General features: G+C 45.5%; 1 protein-coding gene across 1 annotated transcript in view; it reads left to right on the top strand.

Annotated features, from left to right (window-relative positions):
- The window catches only part of LOC147692587 (RNA-binding protein 6-like), a 1,208,024-nt gene that overhangs the window by 1,038,552 nt on the left and 146,282 nt on the right, over nt 1-23,190 (top strand). Inside the window, exon 18 of the mRNA XM_086938798.1 lies at nt 10,629-10,790. Within this exon, the coding sequence (XP_086794924.1) occupies nt 10,629-10,790 (162 nt within the window). The remainder of the gene's footprint in view (nt 1-10,628; nt 10,791-23,190) is intronic.

Below are 23,190 nucleotides of genomic sequence, written 5' to 3'. Positions count from 1 at the left end.
TGGCACAGGCTGGCACACCCCCTTCCTGACTCAGTTTTTCCCACCAGTCTTCCCGCCAGATTGGGGTCAGTTGCTGGGTACAGCAAAGGGTCTGGAGAAGCTCACAGAGGCGGCTGGCCTTTGAAGCTTCTCCCTGCCCATCCTGGGGGAGGAGAACCAGCACCTCGCCCAGGATGTGCATTGTTGCAGGCCTAGGAGAGCGGGGGGCTCTCCCCCCACGGGTCCAGCAACATGTCTGTTGTGTGGCAGCCTCTCAGTCAGACGTGGATTGTGGTTAGGGTTCAGGGGGCATCTCTAAGATGTCCTCTGTGGTGCATTTTTCATTAAATCCCACACTGGCATCAGTGTGGATTTAAGGTGCTGAGAAGTTTGATACCAAACTTGTCAGTCTTCAGGGTAGCCATTATGGTGTTGTGGAATTCGTAATGTCGACCTCCCAGCACCATATACTCTTAATGGCATCACTGCACTTACAGTGCCCAGGAATGGCCCTGGGTACTGTGGGGGCACATGGCTCATGCACCGGTGCCCACACCACTGGCAGAGGGCAGCCAGCTAGAGGGGTGGCTGATGTATGCCAGGGCAGTGGATTTGTGGGCATGACACACAGGGATGTGTGCCATGTCGACTCTTTGGTTAGTTCTGCACCTAGACACTCAGCCTGCAAAGGCAGTGTGTGGGTGTCAAGGTACAGGCCCCCTAAGGGGGGCACAATAAGTGCTGCAGCCCTTAGGGGTCTTCTCTGGTCACAATGCCCTGGGTACCTAGGGTACCATTTACTAGGGGCTGACATGTGGCCAGAGATGCCAATTGGGTTTAGGCTTCAGTATAGTTTTTAGGGAAGGAACACAGGCCCTGGGTATTTGATTGGCAGGGAGCCAGGGCACACCAAGGAAAAGTGCATCAGGTATCAGGCAAAAAGTGTGGGGGGGTACTGCAACAGAAACTCACTTTCTCACACATACTACAGGATTCAGTGCCGTGATGCCCCTGATGTGCCCGACATCTTTGGTCCCAAAGATCTCAAGGGCACCTTCGAAGAAGGTATGGGGCTGTCGAGCATTTTGCCTGCCCAACAAAGACTGGATGCTTCTTCATTTGCAGACTTTGATGTATAAGGGGAGCAAAAGCAAGGGCCAAGGACAGAGACCACACTCAGAGCCCAAATTCCTCAACCAACACTTAAGGATCCATCTGGGATTTGATCTTGAAAACCATTTCACCAAGAAGCAGAGAACCACTTCCAAGGGACTTGGGGATCGAGTCCAGAGGCTGGGCTAGACGAGGCACCAACCTGCGGTTCTTAGCTTGGTTAAGATGGAAAAAGGCTTTTAGCTTCAGAGAAGCCTCTTGGCAAAGGCACTGTTCTTCAGCTCAATCCAACTCCAAGTCAGTTTTGAGAAAACAGCAGCCACTTTGGAGCCGAAGTTGACACCTAAACTGGCTTTGAAAGCACCCCTGAAGCCGGCACCAAAGAATCCCTCAAAGTCAAGATCGAGACGTCTCCAATGATTTAGTTGCCAGAGTTCCCTAATGGTAGGCTGCAATACATTTACATTCACCCATGCTCTGGGTAAAGCCTTGTTCTGAGGCTGAACAACACTTCATTATTAAGTTATGCCTACAGTGGCATGAAGGTCATTATGACAATGCATAGATTCAGTAGAAGGGGCATGGAGCTCAACTCCGTATAATCACTCCAAAGGCTGAGGTGCAGCCATGTATGGTACCAGCCAGGATGAAGCGGCTCATTAAATAAAATCAGTGACTACTACTTTAATTTGAGATTATAATCTTGGTTTGGAAATGTTGGTGCTGTTTAATGGATCAAAAGCACAAACACTTAAACTCGGGTACATGAGTTTCTGAATAGACTCCACTACCATAAGGGTATGTGCTACCATAATTCATTAAGAACTTGAGGCACAGAAAAAGTCTACACCCTTTCATATGGCATGTCACAAAAGTACATTGCTACTCGTGTGTTTAGATACTCAATATACGAATAACAATTCTGTCTGACACTGGCAAGAGATTTGGATTTTTTAAATTATTTTCCTATCTCTTTAAGAGTTGGAACTGAAAGCTCCAAATTTTACATTCAGTGCCTTTATATCATTTTGTTTCATCCAGCAGAAATGAAGAACAAGTTGCTGGGTATGCCTCCCTTTTTGCAATCCATACCTATAAATTGCACTCAGTGGTCTGTTACTCCTAACCTCTTGGGTCTGTTTTTCTCGGGCCTTACAATCCCATTAACTATTTTGATGAAGAACAAGTTGCTGGGTATGCCTCACTTTTTGCAATCCATACCTATAAATTGCACTCAGTGGTCTGTTACTCAGGTCTTACTATCCCATTAACTATTTTGAACTAAAACATCATTTACATGTTGTCTATTTTCTTAGTGAGTGCAACTATTCATGAAAGCACACTGTCAAGTGTTGTTACAGAGAAGAACGGTCACATTCCTGTTGAAAATTATTAGTGGCAATTAAACCTAACTCTTTTTCTTCTTTTTACACCTATCTCTACGATGATAGAAGAAGAACGAGCAGTTATCCTCCCAGGCATGGTAGGCGAATATAGAACAAAACATTTTAATTCACAGCGCATAGGGTTCTGTCCGGGTGGAATATAGAAGGGAAAAAGGGAACTCTCTTAATTCCAGGAGTTGCTATCATATTTATTTTTTCCTTCATACCCACTTGACGAATAAAATAGCTAAATATAAAGAGGAGTTTATCCTTCAGTTCAGTGAGTGTTATGCAGCGCCGTCTTCCAGATAGGGCAGGAGTCATTCATTGATATTGAGAAGCGTTCAATCTCTTCATGGCATCTTCATTGATAGCCTCAAGCGCTTAATAGTCACACCTGTGAGCGAAAAATATATAAATGACATATATAATTAATATTTTCCTTCAGAAGAGCCACTTTTTTCTATTGTTCTTTTTATTGACCTTTTTACATAGACACAATAAAATAATGTTCGTCATTACAACATTTCAGGGGAATCGTTCTAATTGATGCATTAAGGTATATAATTTAACCAATTTCAGCGGCCTTCAGTGAGGATCATTGAGTTGTTTAGTCTAAAAGGCCAAGCCCCCAATCACTTCCGGTGTTTCTAATGGTATGCTTTTGCATCCTGCAAAGGTATGTCAATTAATCTGAATTCATCTAATCCATTTTCCTATTTGGCAGTGCTAGGGGGATCTTACGTCCTCCATGTTTGAGCAATGTCTCTCTTTGCAAATATAGGTCTGAGTCTTATATTATATTTTAGTTTGCAGTCAGATCAGGATGTTCAACAACACTGTTTGCAGTGTACGAGAGATGTCTTTGTTCAGTACTCTAGTGAAGTATGTTCAATCGACCCCAGAACCTCAGTGCGCTACAACTCCAAGCTGTATGAAATGGGTCCCATGTTCAGTTTGACACTGGAGAGAGACAGTTACAGAATCTGTGCATACACACCATAACTTCACCCTGGTGTAATAATCTTGGTGTGGATATTTAAAATGTGTCAGTCTAAATTTACCTGCAATTGCATTTTCGCTGGTGGCATGAGTACCTCCCACCACTATGTATCTTCCAAAGGGCCCAGATATCTCCCCCATGCTTCCATGAGGCGACAAAACGTATAGGGTGTGTTAACGATCTATGTATCTTGGAAATCATCTTTCCCTCCTCCATGGTGAGTTAAGCTTCAGGGGGACTAACGTCCAGTAGTGGATCTATTTGGGCAATGTGGAGCGATATCATATGTCACAATTGCAAATATTTACAGAATTGAGACTTCCAGAGTCCATATTCCTCTTGAAGATCTGTAAATGATTCCAGTGTATTTTGTGATCACAGCTCTTAAAGGTATTATTGTTAGTCTGTCCCATTCCGCAAAATCTTTTAGGTCAGTCACCAAAAGGATGACAACAGAAAGTGGGGTTTCTCTGGTGAACTTCCCTTGCCACTGTGTTTGCTTCAGTGCATCTTTCCATACATTAAAAAGGGTTTTGGTCACCAGGGGTCCATCCCCTTGAGGTCTACCTCCATTGAGGAAAATGTAGCATAGTGGACTTCTTTCAGGGCGTGTCGCTCTGTCTTGTTGACAAAATCTACTTTGTCGGCAGTACAATCTACCTTTCACGAAAAGGGGTTGTGCTGCCCTATAGTAGGAAAGAAGCTCGTCCTTGCTCACTTTTCCCAAAACAATGATTTGTAGCACTTAGTTATGGAAACCCTGTGTGTTTATTATGCCATTGGAATGAACGTATTGTGGTAGTCAGCTTATTCAAAAACTAAAAAGGGAGAATAAACAGCAAATTGTTCATGTTTAGGATATATATACAAATATTGTTCTGCCCATGCCTGGATGACTGGCTCATGATAACCACGACTCAACATCCTTTAGAAATTCCATACAACTTTGTCCATTCTCTAGGTTTGGACAATTTTATGTCAGTTCTCAGTCAGTCCGTTTGCTATCTAGCAGAGTAGTGAGTAGAAAACAAGAGTGTATCTTTTTGAGGACAGACTGCCTGCTGTCAGCTTGATGTACCACAGTCTTCAAAGAACAGTGCATCTAATGGCAAGGCAAGACTCATCCTTATTGCAGTACATGTCTTCTTGCATTTCTTTGGTATTACATGCTTTCCCCTTCCATAACCGTCAGCAGAGCAAAGAATGCCAATATTCCAGTCGTTGGAGTACATTCTGATTCATGCCTCAGCTGTGATGCAATCCTACTTCAGGTTAAGCCAGATGAAAAAAATAACGTTTTTTTTCTCAAGGATAGTTAATCAAAAGAGCCTTGATAAACTCTTCCTTGATTGGTTGCAGAGCGTCATTGGGTCATCTGCAAGTACAAGGATGGTAGCCTCAAAAAGATGTTCTATCATATCAACCTTCTGCAGCGCAGAATAGTACATCTGGGTTGTAAATCTTTCCTACCAGCATTTAGGACAAAAATCTTGTTCAGATAGAAAGGGAGGCACAAAATGCATAATCGTGCTGTAGAATTGCAGATGATCTTGAAGTGGTTCAAAGCATGGAACCTCCAGGTAACCACACTTTACCTACCATGTGCCAAACAGACGTAGATTCCTTCTGAACTTTTCAAGAAATCCTAGAGTAGGAACTTTTACTCCCACACCGGCATCCTGTGCTTAATCCTGACTAACTCTTGCGGTGACACGACGTATTGAATGCGCTGCTTGTAACCGCGCTTTCCGAGGTCTCTGCTGGCTGGATTGAAGGTGAACTCGCTGTGCGAGCCGTCTGCCGTTCTCATCCCTGGAACCTGCCCCGATCTCCGCTGCTGAACGTACTACACCGGGGTCCGGGGGACGGACCGTGTAGGTGCCGGTGCTCGAAGTGCGCTTCCGCCTGTGGAGGGAGACGGTGTGGTCTCCTCCCGACCTGGCGAAACTCCTGCCCTGATGGCGATACGTGCTGGCGAGACAGGATTCCTTCCCCTGCCGCCTCCTTTGTTGTGCTGCGGGCGGGCTGAATCGACGCCATCTTGCGGTGCCTTCTCTGCCGTGGATCGGCCTGAGGGTCCGGCGGTAGAGGGACAATCACGGAGAGCCTGCTTTGTACATTAAGCCGTACTTACACCGAAGCCCCTGCCTGATGCTGTGTGTCACGGACGTTACCGCTCTCTTTCCTGTGGGGTCCTCTTGAGGAGATGAAGATGGCGCCGGACCCTGAGGACGGGGACGGGAGTGCTTCCCTGTCCCATGTCTGCCCTGTCCTGCCTGCTCTTACCCGTTCGTTAACATCGACCCGAGGCTGGCATTGTGCGGGACCGCGGCGGACCCTGGACTACAGTGATATCCTGGGAGCCATTGTGGACTTACAGACTGCATGGCAACGGAATACTCGCCAGCTGGGTCGCAAGATTGACGAGGTGGCACTCGCACTGGGGCGCCTGAGACGGCCGGACCCTCTGCTGCCCACAAATGCTCCCCAAGTGGATACTGTGTCTCGGCAGGCTTATCCAGTACAGCGGGCGCTCCCTGGATACAATGAATCGGCTCTGCCCGTCACTGGAGACTCGGATACATTGTCTCCCCTTCTTCCGAAGCCTGAGACTCTGCCTCTGCAATTGCTGCCTCAACATCGCTCGGTGACTCCTCGGTTGCTGGTCCTCCCTGCTACATCTGCCCCCGGAGCCTCTTATCTTCCTAGACGCGATGTGCCTTCTCCTGTATGCGTCGATGAGCTGATCCTTTTTGGCATTGGAACCACTGATGATTGGGGGCATCCATTTCGTTCTCCTATATTTCTTCTATATCGAGGACGGCCATCTTGGTCCTTTGTTCTTCTCTCGGCTTGTTTTCACCGGTGGCCATTTCTGGAAGACTTTCGACGCTCGGGCCAGGGTTGACGGCATTCCTGGCGCTGACTCTGTCTGCTTGGCTAGCGGAGACCCGGACTGAACTGATGCCTTGGTATTGTTAATATGCTCTGTGTAATGCTTTCCCACATGAGGTTGTGCTTGCTGGGCACATTTGCTGGTTTATATCTATGGGGTGGGAATTCTGTGGTCAGGTAGCCCGATGATAAGTGCTGATGGCGACGTCTTCCCTGGATTTTTAAATGTTCTGCTGACTCGTACCTGAACTGTCTTACCCCTTAGATGCATTGTGCGACTATACTGTTGCTATTAGTCTTCTTTAATGGATGCAAATGCTTTGTACTTCTTCATGCGCTTCTTTTTTTGGGTCTGTCCGAGGTCGGGTCAGGGCTAGGTTCTCCTTGCACTGTCGGTTGCTGGGCGGGTGGGACCGGGATTGGAAGTTGTACATTCTTGCTTAAGTCGCACAAGTTGTAATGTCTTTCCCTAACTGCTTTTGTACTAATATCTGGCTTTCAATGACTGCAAATTGTGTGGGGACTGGGTTTCTGACTGGGGTACTGGGAATGGCTTGATTGGCTCCTCCTCCCGCTTCACTTGTAGGTTTTTTGAGGGTCGCAGATTGGGATGGCCTTTTCTCACTCTCTATATTTCATGGTAACATTTTCATTATTTTTCTTCCTTTTTCTTTCTTCTTCCTTTGCTTGAACTATATTTCGGGTTCTTTATGGGGCGACAGGCACATTGTCGGGGGGGGTAGGCCGTAGCCTCCGCGTTGGTGCAGGGTGGGGGGGTAGATTTTAATTTTCGTATTTAGTTTCTATGGGCCTTTTCTCTTCTTTTCCTGCGCTTTCTTATACTGTTTTCCTTTCTGGGTCTGTGATAGAGGATGGTTGGGAGTGGGTGGCACTGGGAGCGGCACGAGTTTGGCTTCTGCTGTCCGCTTTGTTTTTCTATTGTTCTGCCGCTTTGACGAAGAGCTCTACGTAATTGATGTCATTTCTACTGTTGCCTACTCATGTGGACTCAATGTACGGACTCGGATCTCCTTTATACCTATCCTTTATTGACTTTTATTTCATCAAAAACTTTAAAATTTGACCTCACTGATCCTTCTCCCTGGCGGCATGTCCTTTTCCAGTGTAACTGTTATTAATAGTTGTTGTATCACTTGATGCCGTCGGAAGACCGTAATGTTGACACCTGTGCTCATAAGTATTGTGGCCGGCCGGATGGTTGTAGGCCCGTATTTGTTTTTCTGCAACATGCACAATAAAGGTCTTCAAAAATTTAAAAAAAAAAAAAAAGAAATCCTAGAGTAGACACTAATTATGAACAGCTACATGACATTTTCTGAAAATGTGGTTTTCCACTGATTGGCTTGATCATGGGCATAGGAATTGAAAAATTCCAGAAATCCATGTCCAGGCACCATCAATGAAGTAGAATGTCCTTTAGATGGAATAGTCAGAGAAGCTTCTTCAAACATTTCCAATAATACGTCTCATACTGTCTACATTATAAAGCTGACATACTCCAGGATCTGTTTCAAGTTGGTGTCTCCCTACTGGTCCAGGGAATGGTGGTTCATTGACCTCCATATGGTGGACGACCATACATGAGGTCTCTAACACAAGTTTATAGATCAGATCCTGCACCCCACACTACCATTGTCAATCTTGGCTGCTTAGCTTCTGAACTCATACAATAGGTCCATTCTAATGTCCTTCATTATTTCACTGTGGACATTTTGATGGAGACCCTGTGTCCATCCACCAAGGCATCCTCCAACTTCAAGTCGATGATATGGATCAGATTTGTTTTGTGTCCCTTAATAAATGATTGCTGCTTACTTTAAGTCATGTGCAGTAGATTCATAAATGCTAACAGAAACACAAGCTGTGAATTTCATCCCCCTGTAGTAGATGAAAATGAATGATATGGCCTGCCTTTCAACATTATCTGTGGTAATTCTGTTAGTTTCAATGTTAGACCCGTCAGCCTTAGGGTGGTCTTCCCCACAACTTTTTGCCTTCCTCCTCCACTTCTTCTGACCTAGTTTTAGCTGGTCTTATGATTCACCGCACTTTATTACTGCTAACCAGTGCTAATATGTATGTGCTCTCTTCTCTAAACATGTTATTATTGGCTTATCCACAATTGGCATATTTAGTTTACTTATAAGTCCCTAGAAAAATTGGTATTAGATGTACACAGGGCTTGTAAAATAAATGCTGCTAGTGGGCTAGCAGTACTGATTGTGCCACCCTCTTAAGTAGCCCTTTAAACATGTCTCAAGCCTGCCATTGTAGAGCCTGTGTGTGCAGTAAACATGCCATTTCGACCTGCCAAAATAAACCTTTTGCCAGGCCCAAATCTTTATTTTTAAACATACAAATCACCCCTAGGTTAGGCCCTGGACTGTTCAAAGGGTGGGGTGCATTTTCTAAAACGTTTGGGGCATATACTCTAAATGTTACATGTCCTGGTAATAAGAAACTCTGAAATTAGCTTTTCACTACTGCAAGACCTATTTCTCCCTTAGGATAATGTTGGAGTTACTTTGTTAGACTTCATTAGTGTAATTTCCAAATAGGAAGAGATAACCAGTTCATGTTTGGAATCTTTGGAATTGTGGCGAAGAGTCCTATTTTATGGTAAAGTTGGGTTTTTGACCACAGTTATAAAAATGACACTTTTAGAAAGTTGGCATTTTTCTGCCCTTACCTTTTATGTGCTATAGTTTTGCCTAGGTCACATAACTGAGTGTAACTGACAGACTTGGTCAGTTACTCCCAGACTGTAATAATAAAGGATTAGGTGTGCCTGGACGGACCATCTCCTGGCTGGATGGGAGGGCGAAGCTAGGCACAACCCCACTTACACCTGAATAGGCTGTGTCCTGTCTCCATACAAAGGGCCATATACCCTACATTGTAACTCCAGCCAGCTGGGAGCCAGGGGAGGCAAGAACTTCCATGCTCTCCAAAGCCACTGCTTTGATGTTTCCCCCACCTTCCAGAACCAGGGGGCCAGGGTATAAAAGATAAACCTCAGACACCACCATTTAAAGACACTTCTGGAACTGTGGATACTGTGCCAGGAAGGAGGACAGTTGTGCTGCTGAAGAATTACCAGTGATTGCTGCTGCTCTCCTGCCTGAGGGAGAAGGACTGGACTTGAACCCAGAACCCCTGTGAGTCTACCCTGTCAAGTGGTGCCACCCCAGTTGTGAACCCTTGGAAGTGGGCCTAAGTTGCTTTGCCAGTCTGTGAAACTAGCAGAACCGGTGCATCTCCTCCTCTGCATGGCTTAAACCTAGGCAGAACAGGCGCATTGCTGCTGCTGCCTGGATTGGACCCGTCGCAAAGACTTGCATCACCCTGCGTCCTGCATCACCTTCAGAACCGCAGCTGCGCAATGCATCTTCTGTTCAGGCCCTTGCATCTCTTGTCAACTGTAGCCTCGACAACGGACTTCACATCGCAGCATTGCTGCTCTTTGGAATTACCTCATGGCCCGACTGTATGGCTCATCCCTGACTTCGCATCTCAAGTCCTCGTCGGCGGGATCCTCAACGTCGATGCAACAGGAACTCACCTTGCCGCATCTCGGAAATGACGCATCACTCCGGCTGCATGACACATCTGTGATGCAGATGCATGCAACGCTCTAAAAACCAAGATTGAAGGTACTGTGTTCAGTGGGCCTCACTTGGTCACGGTAGCCGTGCATGATCCACTGCAGTCGTGGTCAACTTGTGACATTGTCCCGGTCGAGATATCCACAGTTGCCGCTGTACTCTTTTTGGTGCTATTTTCTCTAAAAACTTAAAATTTGAATACCTCCAGTTCTACTGATTTGATTTTTGTTGTTTTGTTGTGTTGGTATTGTTTTATTTATTAAACTCAACTGTATTTTCCTAACCTGGAATGGACTCTTTTTGTGTGGTGTTCTCACTGTTTTACTGTTTGAAGTGTTTCGCAAAGATTTTACACATTGCCTTAAAGTTGAGCCTGACTACTCTGTGCCAAGCTACCAGGGAGTGTGCACAGGTTAATTTGGGGTTTGTTCTGCCTTACCCTGACCAGCATTCTGGTTGCTGCTTGACCAGGGCTCACACCCTAGTCGATCAACAACCCAATTTCTTCTATTCAGTGTAATCAAATGCATTCAATTGGTGTGTTTTAGTCGTTTACTGGTTAATATCTTTTGCATGCCTAATTGGGAAAATTCAGTATGATAGTATTTTTAACTCCATACATTGCAGGATGATTCTGAGGATGAGGCTCTTGCTGAAGATCCATTTAAGAAACCATTATTACCAGTGTTTAAGAAGAAGGAGGCTTCCCCACCACCCCCTGCACCTGCACCAGCACCACTTTCCCCTCCTCTTCCTCCTCCTCCTCCTCCTCCTCCTCCTCCACCTGCGGTAAGCTCTTGCCTATACATTTACTTTGTTTGCTAAAGTAGTGTAAAGTCATTTTGCACAGTTCAGTGACCGTGTCATCCCGTTTTCGATATTCTTGCCATGTGTCATCACTCTGTGAATGTTTTCCTTATATTTTGCTTATTAATTATTTTAATCACCTGTCTTTCTTTCCAACTATTCATTCTAGTTTAAATGGATTAGTCTAATGTCACCTCTACAGAAAAAGCTACCATATTACTAAGGAAAGAGCCTATTCTCCAGTATTAGGGTGTCTTTCATAGATTCACATGCTTGAATAATTCCCTGTCGTCGAAGTGGGAGTCCCACGGTACATAAAATAGTAGTAAGAAACATATATACATAAAGTACATATACATATGTAAATATATAAATACAAATATATACATAAAAAAATATATATAAAGATATAAGATTTTTTATAAAACTTCAAAGTACCATAGAACAGCTTTGACTCATTGAAAGCATTAAGGGAGTGTCACTTTACTAACATATCATTGTCATTATTTGGTCCATATTCCAGCCAATCAGGCTGTAGCACCCTCTAGAACCTTCTCCTCAGAAGCTCAGGTCCTCAGATTTTCTACCGCACGTCGTGTGAAGGGAGTCTCCCTGAGCTCTGCTCAGTTTGTTCTTCTAATCTTCAAAATCTTCTACAATATGTCTTCTTCAAAAAAAGTCTTTGTTCCGGCCGTGTGCTGCCTGTGTAAAACTTTGCCTTTTTTCTGAGGACCCTCATAAGAAATGCATCTATTGCTTATATCTGAATCATGAGGTGAGGAATTGCAAGTTGTGCAGGACTTTTTCAACAAAGACTTTAAAGGATAGAGAGGCCTGTCTCCTTCTGTGGCTACAGAAGTTGAAGACTTCAGACAACCCTGTGTCTGATGTGGAGAGTGTCTTCCCATCATTCTAACACCTCTCTTTATTGTGGGTGTGAGACTGAGATTCCTTCTCCTTTTCTCAAAAACAAGAAGCTGTCTGTGGATCAAAATCCAGTTTCCCCACGGAGTCTGCCGGCCTCCACGCCTACGAGACCTAATTCTCTGGCGTTGCAGACTCCTGCTGTGCCCTTTTCCTCTAAAAAAGGTGCCAGCCCGTTGACGGGCTCGACGGCGAAAACTGTCGACGCCATCCACATCGATGACGACCTGCTCTGTCGACGAAAACGACATCTTCTGCCTCGTCGTCGACGGTTCTGGAAGTTCGACCTATCTCGTCGACGATAAAGATCACTTCAAAAAAGACCACGTCGTCGACGGCTCCTCAAAAACAACACTTGTCGATGAAGACATTGTCAACGCTAACATCTTCGTCGCTGAAGATCTCGTCGTCGGCAAATACCTCGTCGACGGCAGTCTCGTCGGCGGTATCCTTGCCGTCGATGGTGGCTCCGTCGACGTCAAAGACCTCGTTGACGCCAGCACACTTCTTCAACGCCAGTTCCATAGTCGTCGACCGTCGACGGTGCATTTTTCGTTGGCGACTGCAACCACCTTCACATTGGCAACAGCTACAACCACTCTCTCTTCCCAAATACGACGACCAGTGCCACTGGTTTTGAGCCCTTGCAGCCTTCCGCAAGGCTGCCTGCTCAACTGTTTGCGTCCCCAGATGAGGACACCTCCGACGGATCGGATGCAGATGACAACTTTCGGGCTGCACATAGCCCATCGGAACTGCATATAAAATGCCAGGACTATGATGATGATGATGGTGATCTAAAGTCTCATGTCTCCTTTGCAGATAATGATGATGAAAATGAATGGCGATCAAGGAGTTCCTATGACTCAGTTGCCAATTTCATTAATATCAAACCTGCAATATGAAGTGGAGTGGTGTGGCTCACCAGTTAGAGGCGGCAGACACGGGAGCAGAAGTCGTCCGGGACCAGGGTTCAATTCCCGACGCGGCAGGGTCGTGGACTTGGGTCAGCGGACTCGATAATTCTCGCTTCGGTGCCTACTCTAATCTGGTGTCTCACTCGGCAACTCTGGGCATTAGCTTGCCTAATCTCCACAACGGCCCCCTCCCCCCCCCCCCCCCCCCCCCCACCCCCCAACGCCGGGGATGCCTGGCTCCACCCTGGGGACTCCCAGTAGGGACCATCCCACAGGGAAAGCCAGGACGGGTTCCCCTGCGTTGCACAGCGCCAGGAAACCTCCAGGTAGCAGCGCGCTTTACAAGTTTAAACATAATAATATATAATAATAATAATATATTCTGGAAGACTATAATCATCGCTTTCCACCCTCTATGTAGGCCTCTCCACCGCCAACATCGACACCAGTATCAGTTCCGGTTGCACCGGTTCAGTCTCCAGTTCCTCAGGATACTGATGAGGATGATCATAATATGGACCAGGATGATGACACTGTTCTCACAGATTAGGACAATTATCAAGCTCATACTCCGTCCCCTCCTCCCAATTCCCCTCTGGCATCTCCTCCAGTGGATATAGGAGGGTTCCACCTCTTAATGGAAAGGGCGTCAAAACGTTTTCACTTGCCTTTGGCCACCAGGCAAGAGGATTGCATCCTCTACGATTTCAAGAATCAACCTTTGAAACAAGTACACGCCATACCAATTATAGACTTTATTTGGCAAGAAGGTCTAAAACTTATGCAGCGCCCCAATTCAGTTCCGGCTGTATTGCCACGCCTCGACAAAAAATATAGGGCGCCTGACAATTCACCTGCCTGCCTAGTTTCCCCAACCAAAGCCAGACTCTGTCATTACGCAGGCTGCACAAAAGAGATCCCGTAATCCAGCTTCTCCGTTAACATCCCCACCTGACCAAGAGGGGCGACGCCTGGATACCATCGGGAAAAGGTTTTCCACCATGTCTGGGACTACAGTAAGGGCAGCAAATTCCCTGGCCATCCTGGGACGGTATGACCGACAGATATGGTCAGAGACGTGTGCATTTCTTGACCTTATTCCTGAATCATTCAAAGCAGAAGCCCTGAAGATCCTACAGGAGGGCGAAAAAATGTCATCTGTAATTATAGACTGCGCAATTGACATTTCCTCTATAGGATTTAGACAGCTGGCAGGAGCTGCAGTCTTGAGGAGGCAGGGCTGGCTGAAGGCCACATCCTTTCGACCTGAGGTTCAGGCCAGAGTACTTGACATGCCTTTTGATGGGGAATCCCGCTTCGGCAAACATGTGGATGACACCTTGGAGTCCATCAAGAAGGATACGGACACTGCCCGTGCCTTAGGATCTCTCCAATGTAGGAAACGGCCATTTCGTGGAGCACACGGTCGAGGCTCCTCATCCTCCTTTCGGGGCTCTTCCTCTCAATACCGCTCCTATAACGACAACAGACAGCATTACTCGAACCAGAATCAGCCAAGACAAACTGATTCTAGACAGTACAGGAGAGAATCTACATACAGGGGAGGCAATTCCTCTAAAAAGCAATGACTTTTTAAAACTCAAGTCTCATCCTACTGCGAAGATTGGAGGTCGAATCTCTCAATACTCCTTCAATTGGTCAAAAATAACGTCAGATCGTTGGGTCTTGGACGTAGTTTCAAAGGGCCACTCACTAGAATTTGTCTAGTTTCCTCCGGCACATTTGAAGGAACTGTTTGCACAAATTACGGTTATGATCCAAAAAGGAGCAGTCAAAGTGGTTCCCCAATCACAACAGGGGACAGGTTTTTATTCCCGATTTTTTTCTTATCAGAAAGAAATCAGGAGAGTGCCACCCGATATTGGACCTAAGAGCACTCAACAAGTACATCAAGTCTCAGACCTTTCGCATGCTGACTCTGACAGAAATCTTACAGTTCCTAAATCCCAGCGAGTTCCTCTCTACAATCGACCTCCAAGACGCATATTTTCATATGCCAATACACCAGAGACACAGAAAATACCTTTGCTTCAAAGTAGGCTCAAAGCACTTTCAATTCAAGGTCTTACCTTTCGGCCTTCGTTCTGCTCCACAAGTATTTACAAAGATCATATCCCCGGTGGCAGCTTATCTACACCTGCAAGGCATACAAATTGACCCCTACTTAGACGACTGCCTGATAAAGGCTCCAACCTTTCTCGCAGCAAGACAACACACTCAAACTTGCCTGTCTATCTTCAAGAACTTCTCTCTTTCAATCAATCACGAAAAATCGCAAGTCCTTCCGGAACAGAAAAAGGTTTTTCTGGGAGCATTGATAGACACAAAACTGGCAAAGGCGTTTGTTTCAATGGAACGCCAAGTACGCATCTCCAAATTGGTGGATCTTCTACGATCAAAAAGGTCGGTTTCAGTCCGAACATTGAAATCCTTTCTGGGCATGACCTCATCTTGCATTCCGTTGATCCCCAACTGCAGGTTGCATATGAGAGTAATTCAGGAAGACTTAGACAAACAATGGCGACAGGTCTCAGGCACGCTCAACGACATAATCTCATTGACGCCTCGGATACAACTAGCATTGGAGTGGTGGGCTCACCGTCCCAATGTCCCCACAGGACGCTCTCTTCTAGAGACAGCTCCCACACTTACCCTTACCACAGACGCCTCCTTGGAGGGTTGCGGCGCACACCTCCAAGGACTGTCCATGAACGGCAAATGAACTGTGGTTCAACGTAAGTGGCACATCAACCGTCTAGAGCTCTTGGCCATTTTCCTCGCTCCAAAGTCCTTCCGTCTCCTAGTGGAAGGAGAGTCAGTGTTAGTGCGCACAGACAACACCACCAGTATGCACTACATAAACAAGCAAGGAGGTACGAGATCACGGCTGTTCTCCAAGCAGGCACAGCAAATCTGGGAATGGGCAATAAAACATCGAGTCCAGTTGACTGCAGTTCACATACCGGGCATCTCCAACGCCCTTGCAGACTCTCTCAGCAGAACTGCCACCGGCAACCACGAGTGGGAGGTACACCAGCTAACTCTAGAGTATGTTTTTCACCTGTGGGGCCAGCCGGACCTGGATCTTTTTGCGACTCCACTCAAGCGCGAATGCCTACACTATGCATTCTGGCATCCCCACAAAGGGCCGAGCGAGAATGCATTTTCGATCAATTGGTCGAGAAAATTTGCATACGCTATTCCGCCGATCCCTCTCCTGCCTCGCCTCCTGCACAAGATGAGATCACAGCCATGTCACATCCTGCTAATTGCGCCCAGGTGGCCGCGTCGACCATGGTTCATAGACCTCCTTCTCCTCTCTCAGTGCCCACCAATAACTCTTCGACCATTCCCGCAACTTCTCACCATGAATCACGGACGGATTTGCCATCCAGACCTGGCGTCTCTCCAGCTTACCGCTTGGAACCTGAGCACCTTGAGTTTGCCCATTTAACTATTACACCTGACTGTAGGGAGGTCCTAGCTTATGCACGAGCTCTTTCCACTATCTAGACTTATAAATTAAAATGGAAGCGCTTTTGTATTTGGTGCGACTCAGTAGCCATTGACCCTACGCTCGCTACCCCTGAGCAAATCCTACCTTTCTTCCTCCTCCTGGTGAGATCAGGCCTTTCTCATTCTACTCTGAAGGTCTTCCTGGCTGCGATTTCTCGCTTCCGACACGATGGTTCCACATCTCTATACTCCTCTCGGATCATTCGCCAGTTTTTTAAAGGCTTATTCAGGATGTTTCCGCCCATCCGACGTCCTCCGCCGTCATGGCGCCTGAATCTCGTATTGGCCCAACTTCTCAAGCCTCCATTTGAACCAATCCACTCAGCGAATTTGAAATTCCTTACTTGGAAGGTTTCCCTCCTACTCGCACTTACGTCATCTCGGTGAGTGAGTGACATACAAGCGTTTACCATTCAGCCCCCTTTTCTACAGTTTTCAAAGGACGCTGTCATACTACGTACAAACCCAAAGTTTATACCCAAGGTTCCTTCGGACTTCCACCTTAATGAACCTGTGATACTTAAAACTTTCTTCTCTAACCCTCAGTCTCCTGCTGAGCGTACTCTTCATTCGCTTGACCTGAAGCGATGCCTCAAGTTCTATATCCAACGTACTGCGGCATTTCGAAAGTCAGACCAACTCTTTGTGGCATATGGGCGGATGCGCAAGGGACATCCAGTCACCAAGCAGACCATCACCCGCTGCATTTCTTCGGGCATTTTCTACTGCCATCAACGGGCTGGCAAGCCTCTTTCTGCTCCGGTGAGAGCACATTCGACTAGAGCAGTAGCATCCTCTACTGCCCTGTTTGCTGGTGTGCCTCTGCATCAGATCTGCAGGGCGGCAACGTGGTCCAGCGGGCACACGTTCATGAGGCACTACTTCCGCTGCGGATACTGCTGTGGGCTGTGGGTCATGAGGTGCTATGAAATCTCTTCAAATGAAGGGTAGCCTCTGTTGCTTCCCGCCTCATGTCATAAAAGGTTTTCTTTTATATATATATATATATATATATATATATATATTAATCCAAAGATCACCTCAGTGGGGCATCCTTTGTCCAGTGGGGGTGGCACGCTGCCGGTGAGGTATCCGGTATTCAATATGAAATGCAAAACGGCGTTCCAAGCGCGCACTCAGGTACAGCAATAATCCACACCAGAATTCGGGTCTGTCAAACAAGTAGGGTTTATTCACGCCATAAGCCCTACGTGGCGCGTTTCGCACACTGAGTGCTTGTTCTGGTGTGGATTATTGCTGTACCTGAGTGCGCGCTTGGAACGCCGTTTTGCATTTCATATATATATATATATATATATATATATATATATATATATATATATATATATATATATATATTTACGTGTTATACCAATATGTCGCTATATGATTGCATTTTCATGAGATACCTTTTATGATACTTATGGTTATTGCTTACTGCTTTCTATTCTTATTCAAGCATGTGAATCTATGAAAGACACCCTAGCACTGGAGAAGAACAAAAGTTACTTACCTGTAAACTGTGGTTCTCCAGTATTGGTGTCTTTCATAGATTCACATGCGACCCACCCTTCCTCCCCTCAGAGGCTCTCGTCTCCTCATGCACTCTATGGTCACCCTTGTGCTACGAAAATCTGAGGGCCTGAGCTTCTGAGGAGAAGGTTCTAGAGAGTGCTACAGCCTGATTGGCTGGATTATGGACCAAATAATGACAATGATATGTTAGTAAAGTGACTCTCCCTTAATCCTTTCTGTGAGTCAATGCTGTTTTATGGTACATTGAAGTTTTATGAAAAATCTTATATCTTTAAATATATATTTTTTAATGTATATATTTTTATTTATATATTTACATATGTATATGTATTTTATGTATATATGTTTCTTACCACTATTTTATGTACCGTGGGACTCCCACTTCGACGATGGGGAATTATTCAAGCATGTGAATCTATGAAAGACACCAATACTGGAGAACCACAGTTTACAGGTAAGTAACTTTTGTTCTTCTACCTTGCTTTGAGTAGGCCAGGTTTTCAATAAAATACTTCCGATTCATATAGCAGAGTGACAGTACAGTGGACGTTTCGGCACATAAATGGATAACATGTTCTGCTTCAATTTCATGTGCTTATATATATGGATAGTGCAAAGTATTATAACAAACTAATAATGAGCTATATCATTAACCGGTTGTAGTTGGACTACCCGTTGTTTAATTTAAAGCAGTATTAAAGGTAATAGAATGTTCTGCATCTTTGGGTCATTCATAGATTCTCATGATTGATTTATTCCTCAAAACTGAGGTTTTGAATCTAATGTAATATTGCTTTAAAAACAAGTTGTGTGCACAAACTCTTTAATATTGTCCCTTAAGCACCTCATTCTGTGATCCAGACTCTGGCAATTGACAAGGAGAGGCGCAGATTTCGACACCACCGAAGTGCTTACAGCTTAGATTTTCTACTGTTTGTCAAGTGTAAGGTAATCTTCTATGCAGTGCTGGCAGAACACTTACTGAAATGTTCACTCTATCCTGGGATTGTTGGCTGTAACCTGTTCCCTTAGCCCTACTTTCAGAAGTAGGAAGTAAATCTCTCCTTTTTTCATGTCTGTGGGAAGATTGAGCCCAAAGAAAAGAAGACTTCTAGTCACTAATAGCCCACTACTAGCATTGTCCCAAAGCCAATAGGTCTGGTGTTGGTCTCCACCCTTTCGGCTTTGTCAGTGCTTGTTGTGTTATACATATAGTTTTAGTAAAAGCAAAAGGTCTTTGCTTATGCCTGACCTAAAAATGCAACATCTGCATGCATTTTGCAGGCAAGACATTCAGGATTTTTTTTTTACTCTTTTTATTAACAAAACGACAAATGAAATACAAACAAAAAAATAAAAAATAAACGTCAGGTGATGCAATACATTTTCTCTCACATGGGCCCTCATGCACAAATACAGAATCACATGTTCGATGTTTCACACTTGGATCATAGGGATTCCTGAGCCTCCAGCTCCGGAGGTGGCATCGGTGGTTCACAAATTCCTCCTCGATGATCATTCCACGCTCCCCGGATCTTCCCCCATGTCTCCGGGCAACCCCTGGCTACATATACTGATTTCTTCCTAAACATACACCAGTCCAGATCTTCAGCCCACCTAGAGACCCGGGCGGCTGACTAGCACCCCAAAGCTGAGCAATATTCCGTTTAGCCACCATATACGCCAGCGTCACCCATTGCTTCCGATATACATTCAAATCTGTAGGTTCCCATACATTCAACAGACACCTTCGAGCCTCTGGTCGTATCTCCCCACCCAACACCTCTTTTAGTTCATCATGTATCTTCGTCCAAAATGTCTGAATCGCCACACAGTGCCAAAGGATATGCATAAAGGTGCCAGGCTCTCCACACTCTCTTCTACACACTCCACTCTTGCCCCATTCGCACCAACCGAGGCCCGGTTATATATGACCTATGCAGTATCTTCAGTTGCACCAGCCGGAGCCTCATCTGAATCACCACTACTTTTGGGGAGGAAACTGCCTCCACCTAATGTTCGTTGTCCAATTCCAGACCATCTGCGCACCACTGTGTTCTAAATCGCCCCAACGGGCTCTCCATATTATTTACCAGCTTCCTATATACCAGAGAAATAGTTTTCTCAGGAATGTGCCCATCTAGCACACGGTCCAGGAGAGGCGACGCCTCCGGGAGCTCCGTGCCTCTAGGTATGTGGGTGAGGAGAGCGTATCGTACCTGCCGATATCGGAAGTGTTCGTTATCATGCAAACTATACTGCTCTTGAAGTGATACGAATGTGTGTACCGTGACTCTTCCCCAAACATCCTTTATCTAAGTGATCCCGATGAGATCCCATTTATCGAACCCCTAGGTTCTCCACAGGCTCCCTAGTTTCTCTGAATTCAGCAGGGGCGTGGCCAACGTCAATTTGCCTTCCCAGCCTAAGTATTGATTGGCCGCGTGACACACCTGTATCGCATGCGCGGTTGGGCCACATAGAGCAAACTTCCCTGGTTTGGCATATAGAGCTCTATCTAACAGACATTCAGGAATTTTAAGTCTTTACCCATCACTTCCCTCCAAGAAATGGAAAGTAGGTATTGTGTATACGCAGGTTGTAAAGGCGAGATCTTTTTATGTAAAAATTCTACCTGGGCTAGCTAGGAAACCCTCTCCACTTGTCTCTAAGGTACATACTTTAATTCGCCATCTATGAAGTTGAACTCACAATCTGTTGACAACTTTCACTTCTGTCACTACTTCATCTACAACTTTGCCATGTGTGCTGCCTCCTAAAATGGACTCAAGGAAGAAACCTTTAGCAACAGGATCATCCACCTCTGCATCATCTACTCTTTAAGATAATCAGCATTTCTGTTGATGAGATCTCGTCAAACAAGGCCTCGTTTATAACTGTCGATAAGCATCAGGCACTAGACCTCCATGTTGACCATGCCATAATAACTGTGCTTGGCCCTGCCAGAACTTTCTCTTTGGTGAATGCTTCTTAAGCAACATCCTTGCTGACTGTGCTTGTCTCATCTGTGAGGATTTTGGCTGCTTGTCCTCTGCAACATCATCATTTTTAACCCATTCTTCAGTGAAAATCTTGGAAAGGCCATCCTGTCGCTAAAATGGAAGATGATAAGGATGGCAACTATTTCCAAGCCTTCTTTAATGGGGAGGAAGTAGATGGAAGAGACAGGCAGAGTTTGTACACAAATTGAGCACACACTTACTCCTTGGAGGGTAAACAAATGAGGAAGGTTATCTGCCCTTTTGTCGTAGACAAATTAGTGCCCCTCTTATTTTGTAAGCTTCGGCAAACATCATATACTGTTTTCCTATAGGGACACTGTGAAATGTTCCATAAAACCCTCTACCTTTTGTGCTGCTGCCTCCTTAACCAGACAAGGGACAGCCTTAGCTGCTGCAGTCAGTCCTATTGGCTGCCACACAGGTTTCAATTTGATGCAATGTTTGTCATCTTCACCATCTTAAAAAGAGGATTAAAAAGATTATAAAGTTGAAGACGGCAAATATGACTTTGATAGCCTGGTGGACAACCCACCAACTCTTTGGGACGAAGCCAATGAATGGGATGCATATGTTGTATACGATGAAGCTCTGAGGACGCATCAATCAGAAACTCCAAGTATGATGATTTAAGAAGATTTCATTGTTTCATCAGGATGGTGAGATTAGTATAGCCTGAAGCCCAGGATATATCATTTGGGGTCAAGGACAACACATTTTCATGTTTACTTTGTCCAGAAAACAAGTAGGTCAGTTTAATGAACCATAGTATATTTGTAGGAAAGAGGTTTATGAAGCGACTAAAGAAAGATGTGTATGCCAATATATAAGTTGATCAAAATTGCACATACAATCAATTAACGCTAAACCTAAACACGGTTTTGCAGCATGAATCCTTTTCTCTATTCACATGCTGTGCATTATTCGCCATTTAGTGGTTTGGTCCGGAATAGGTTTAGTTGGATTTTTAGTTGGTTTTTTTGGGGCGTTGTCGACCACCATTTAGTGCCAGGTACGTCCCCTGTGTGGAGGCTGTTGTGTGTAGTAGCCTTCTTTAGTTTCTTTTTTCCACAGTTGGGTCTGGAAGCAAGACGGGACGCTCTAAAGTTTTCAGGAAAATCCCCCAAAAAGAGTCGAGATTTTGAGTACTTATCAAGCATCAACATCGCAACCAGAGAGCACAACTTCCCTCTGAGAACGACACCTTTAAAACTGAAAGCAGCGATAGGCCCACTATGCAACAATGTCCCAGGCACTGAAAAAAACTTCCATGAAGGACCTAGGCCTTTCCAGTGAATACTAGGACCAAGGAGTTCCAGCAGAATTGAAGCACGAGGGATCAGACGTAGAAATTCTAGACGGAGACTCCAAAAAGACCCACGTCCACAAAAAGATGGCGAAGGAAACCGAGAAATAGATGGATAAGGTTAAGACACCGTACACATCCGTCAGAACCGAAGGGCCACAATAATAAGGCAGGGCCTAAGGCAATCTGATGCCAAAGAGAAAGGTGATCGAAGGCCAGGCACGATCCAAGGAAACCCACAGAACCCTACCAAAGGACGTCGACAAGGGAAAGTCGCACACAGCGCTGAAAACAGAGGTCGAACACGAACCCCTGAAGGGAACTGCGACACCCTCGAAACTAGAGGAAAACACTAGCAAGAAAAGAAAATCTCCTGTCTCCGACACCAAGGGAACCCTCGAGGTCAAGAAGAAAAGGAACCGCCTCGAAGCAGAAATGGCGACGCTCCTCCAGAAAAAGAGAAAGTTTGACGCTTCACTCAATTCCTAAGATCCCCGTTGCGGACAATGTCAATGCCGAAGAAGCGGAAAACGCCTTGGGGGAAGAAGAGGAGATCCTCGAATCAGTTCCAACCCCTGAACAACGCGATGAAGACCTCGAAGAATACATCGACGCGCCCGAAGAGGAGGAAAACTCTGAACTTTCAAGGATACATAGAATGAGCTCGACACAGAAAGTCCAGAAGAGGAGATATGCTGTTATCCCTCAAAGGCTTCCCCATTAGATGACATAGCCTTCTACAGCTTCCTAGTAAAGAGAAGAGGAGATGCTTTCGGAGTCGCCCTCGACGAAGAAAAAAGGGACACATGCTGCCTCTATGAAACACTAGCCCCAGCCAACAAGGGGACACAATACCTACCAATGCTACCAAGTATCTTGGACCAGGGCAAAGAAGCCTTTAAGGAACGAGACTCAAGCAAGGGGGTAACTCTAAGGGTCGAAAATAAGTACAGACCTTCTTCCAAGGACCAAAAATGTATCCAGACAAACAGAGTACCTGACTCCATCATTGTCACCACGGCCAGGAAAAGAGGAAATGCACTCCAACAGTGGACCACCTCCAGAGAAGGAAAGTAAACAGATGGATATGGCAGGCAGAAAGATGGAAAAGGAGGCAGTGATGCAATGGAGTATCGCAAACT

This window comes from Lissotriton vulgaris, chromosome 9, assembly GCF_964263255.1.
Source record: "Lissotriton vulgaris chromosome 9, aLisVul1.2, whole genome shotgun sequence".
NCBI lineage: Eukaryota > Metazoa > Chordata > Amphibia > Caudata > Salamandridae > Lissotriton > Lissotriton vulgaris.
Note: the sequence above shows the minus strand (reverse complement) of the source record. Positions and strands in the feature narration are given on the sequence as shown.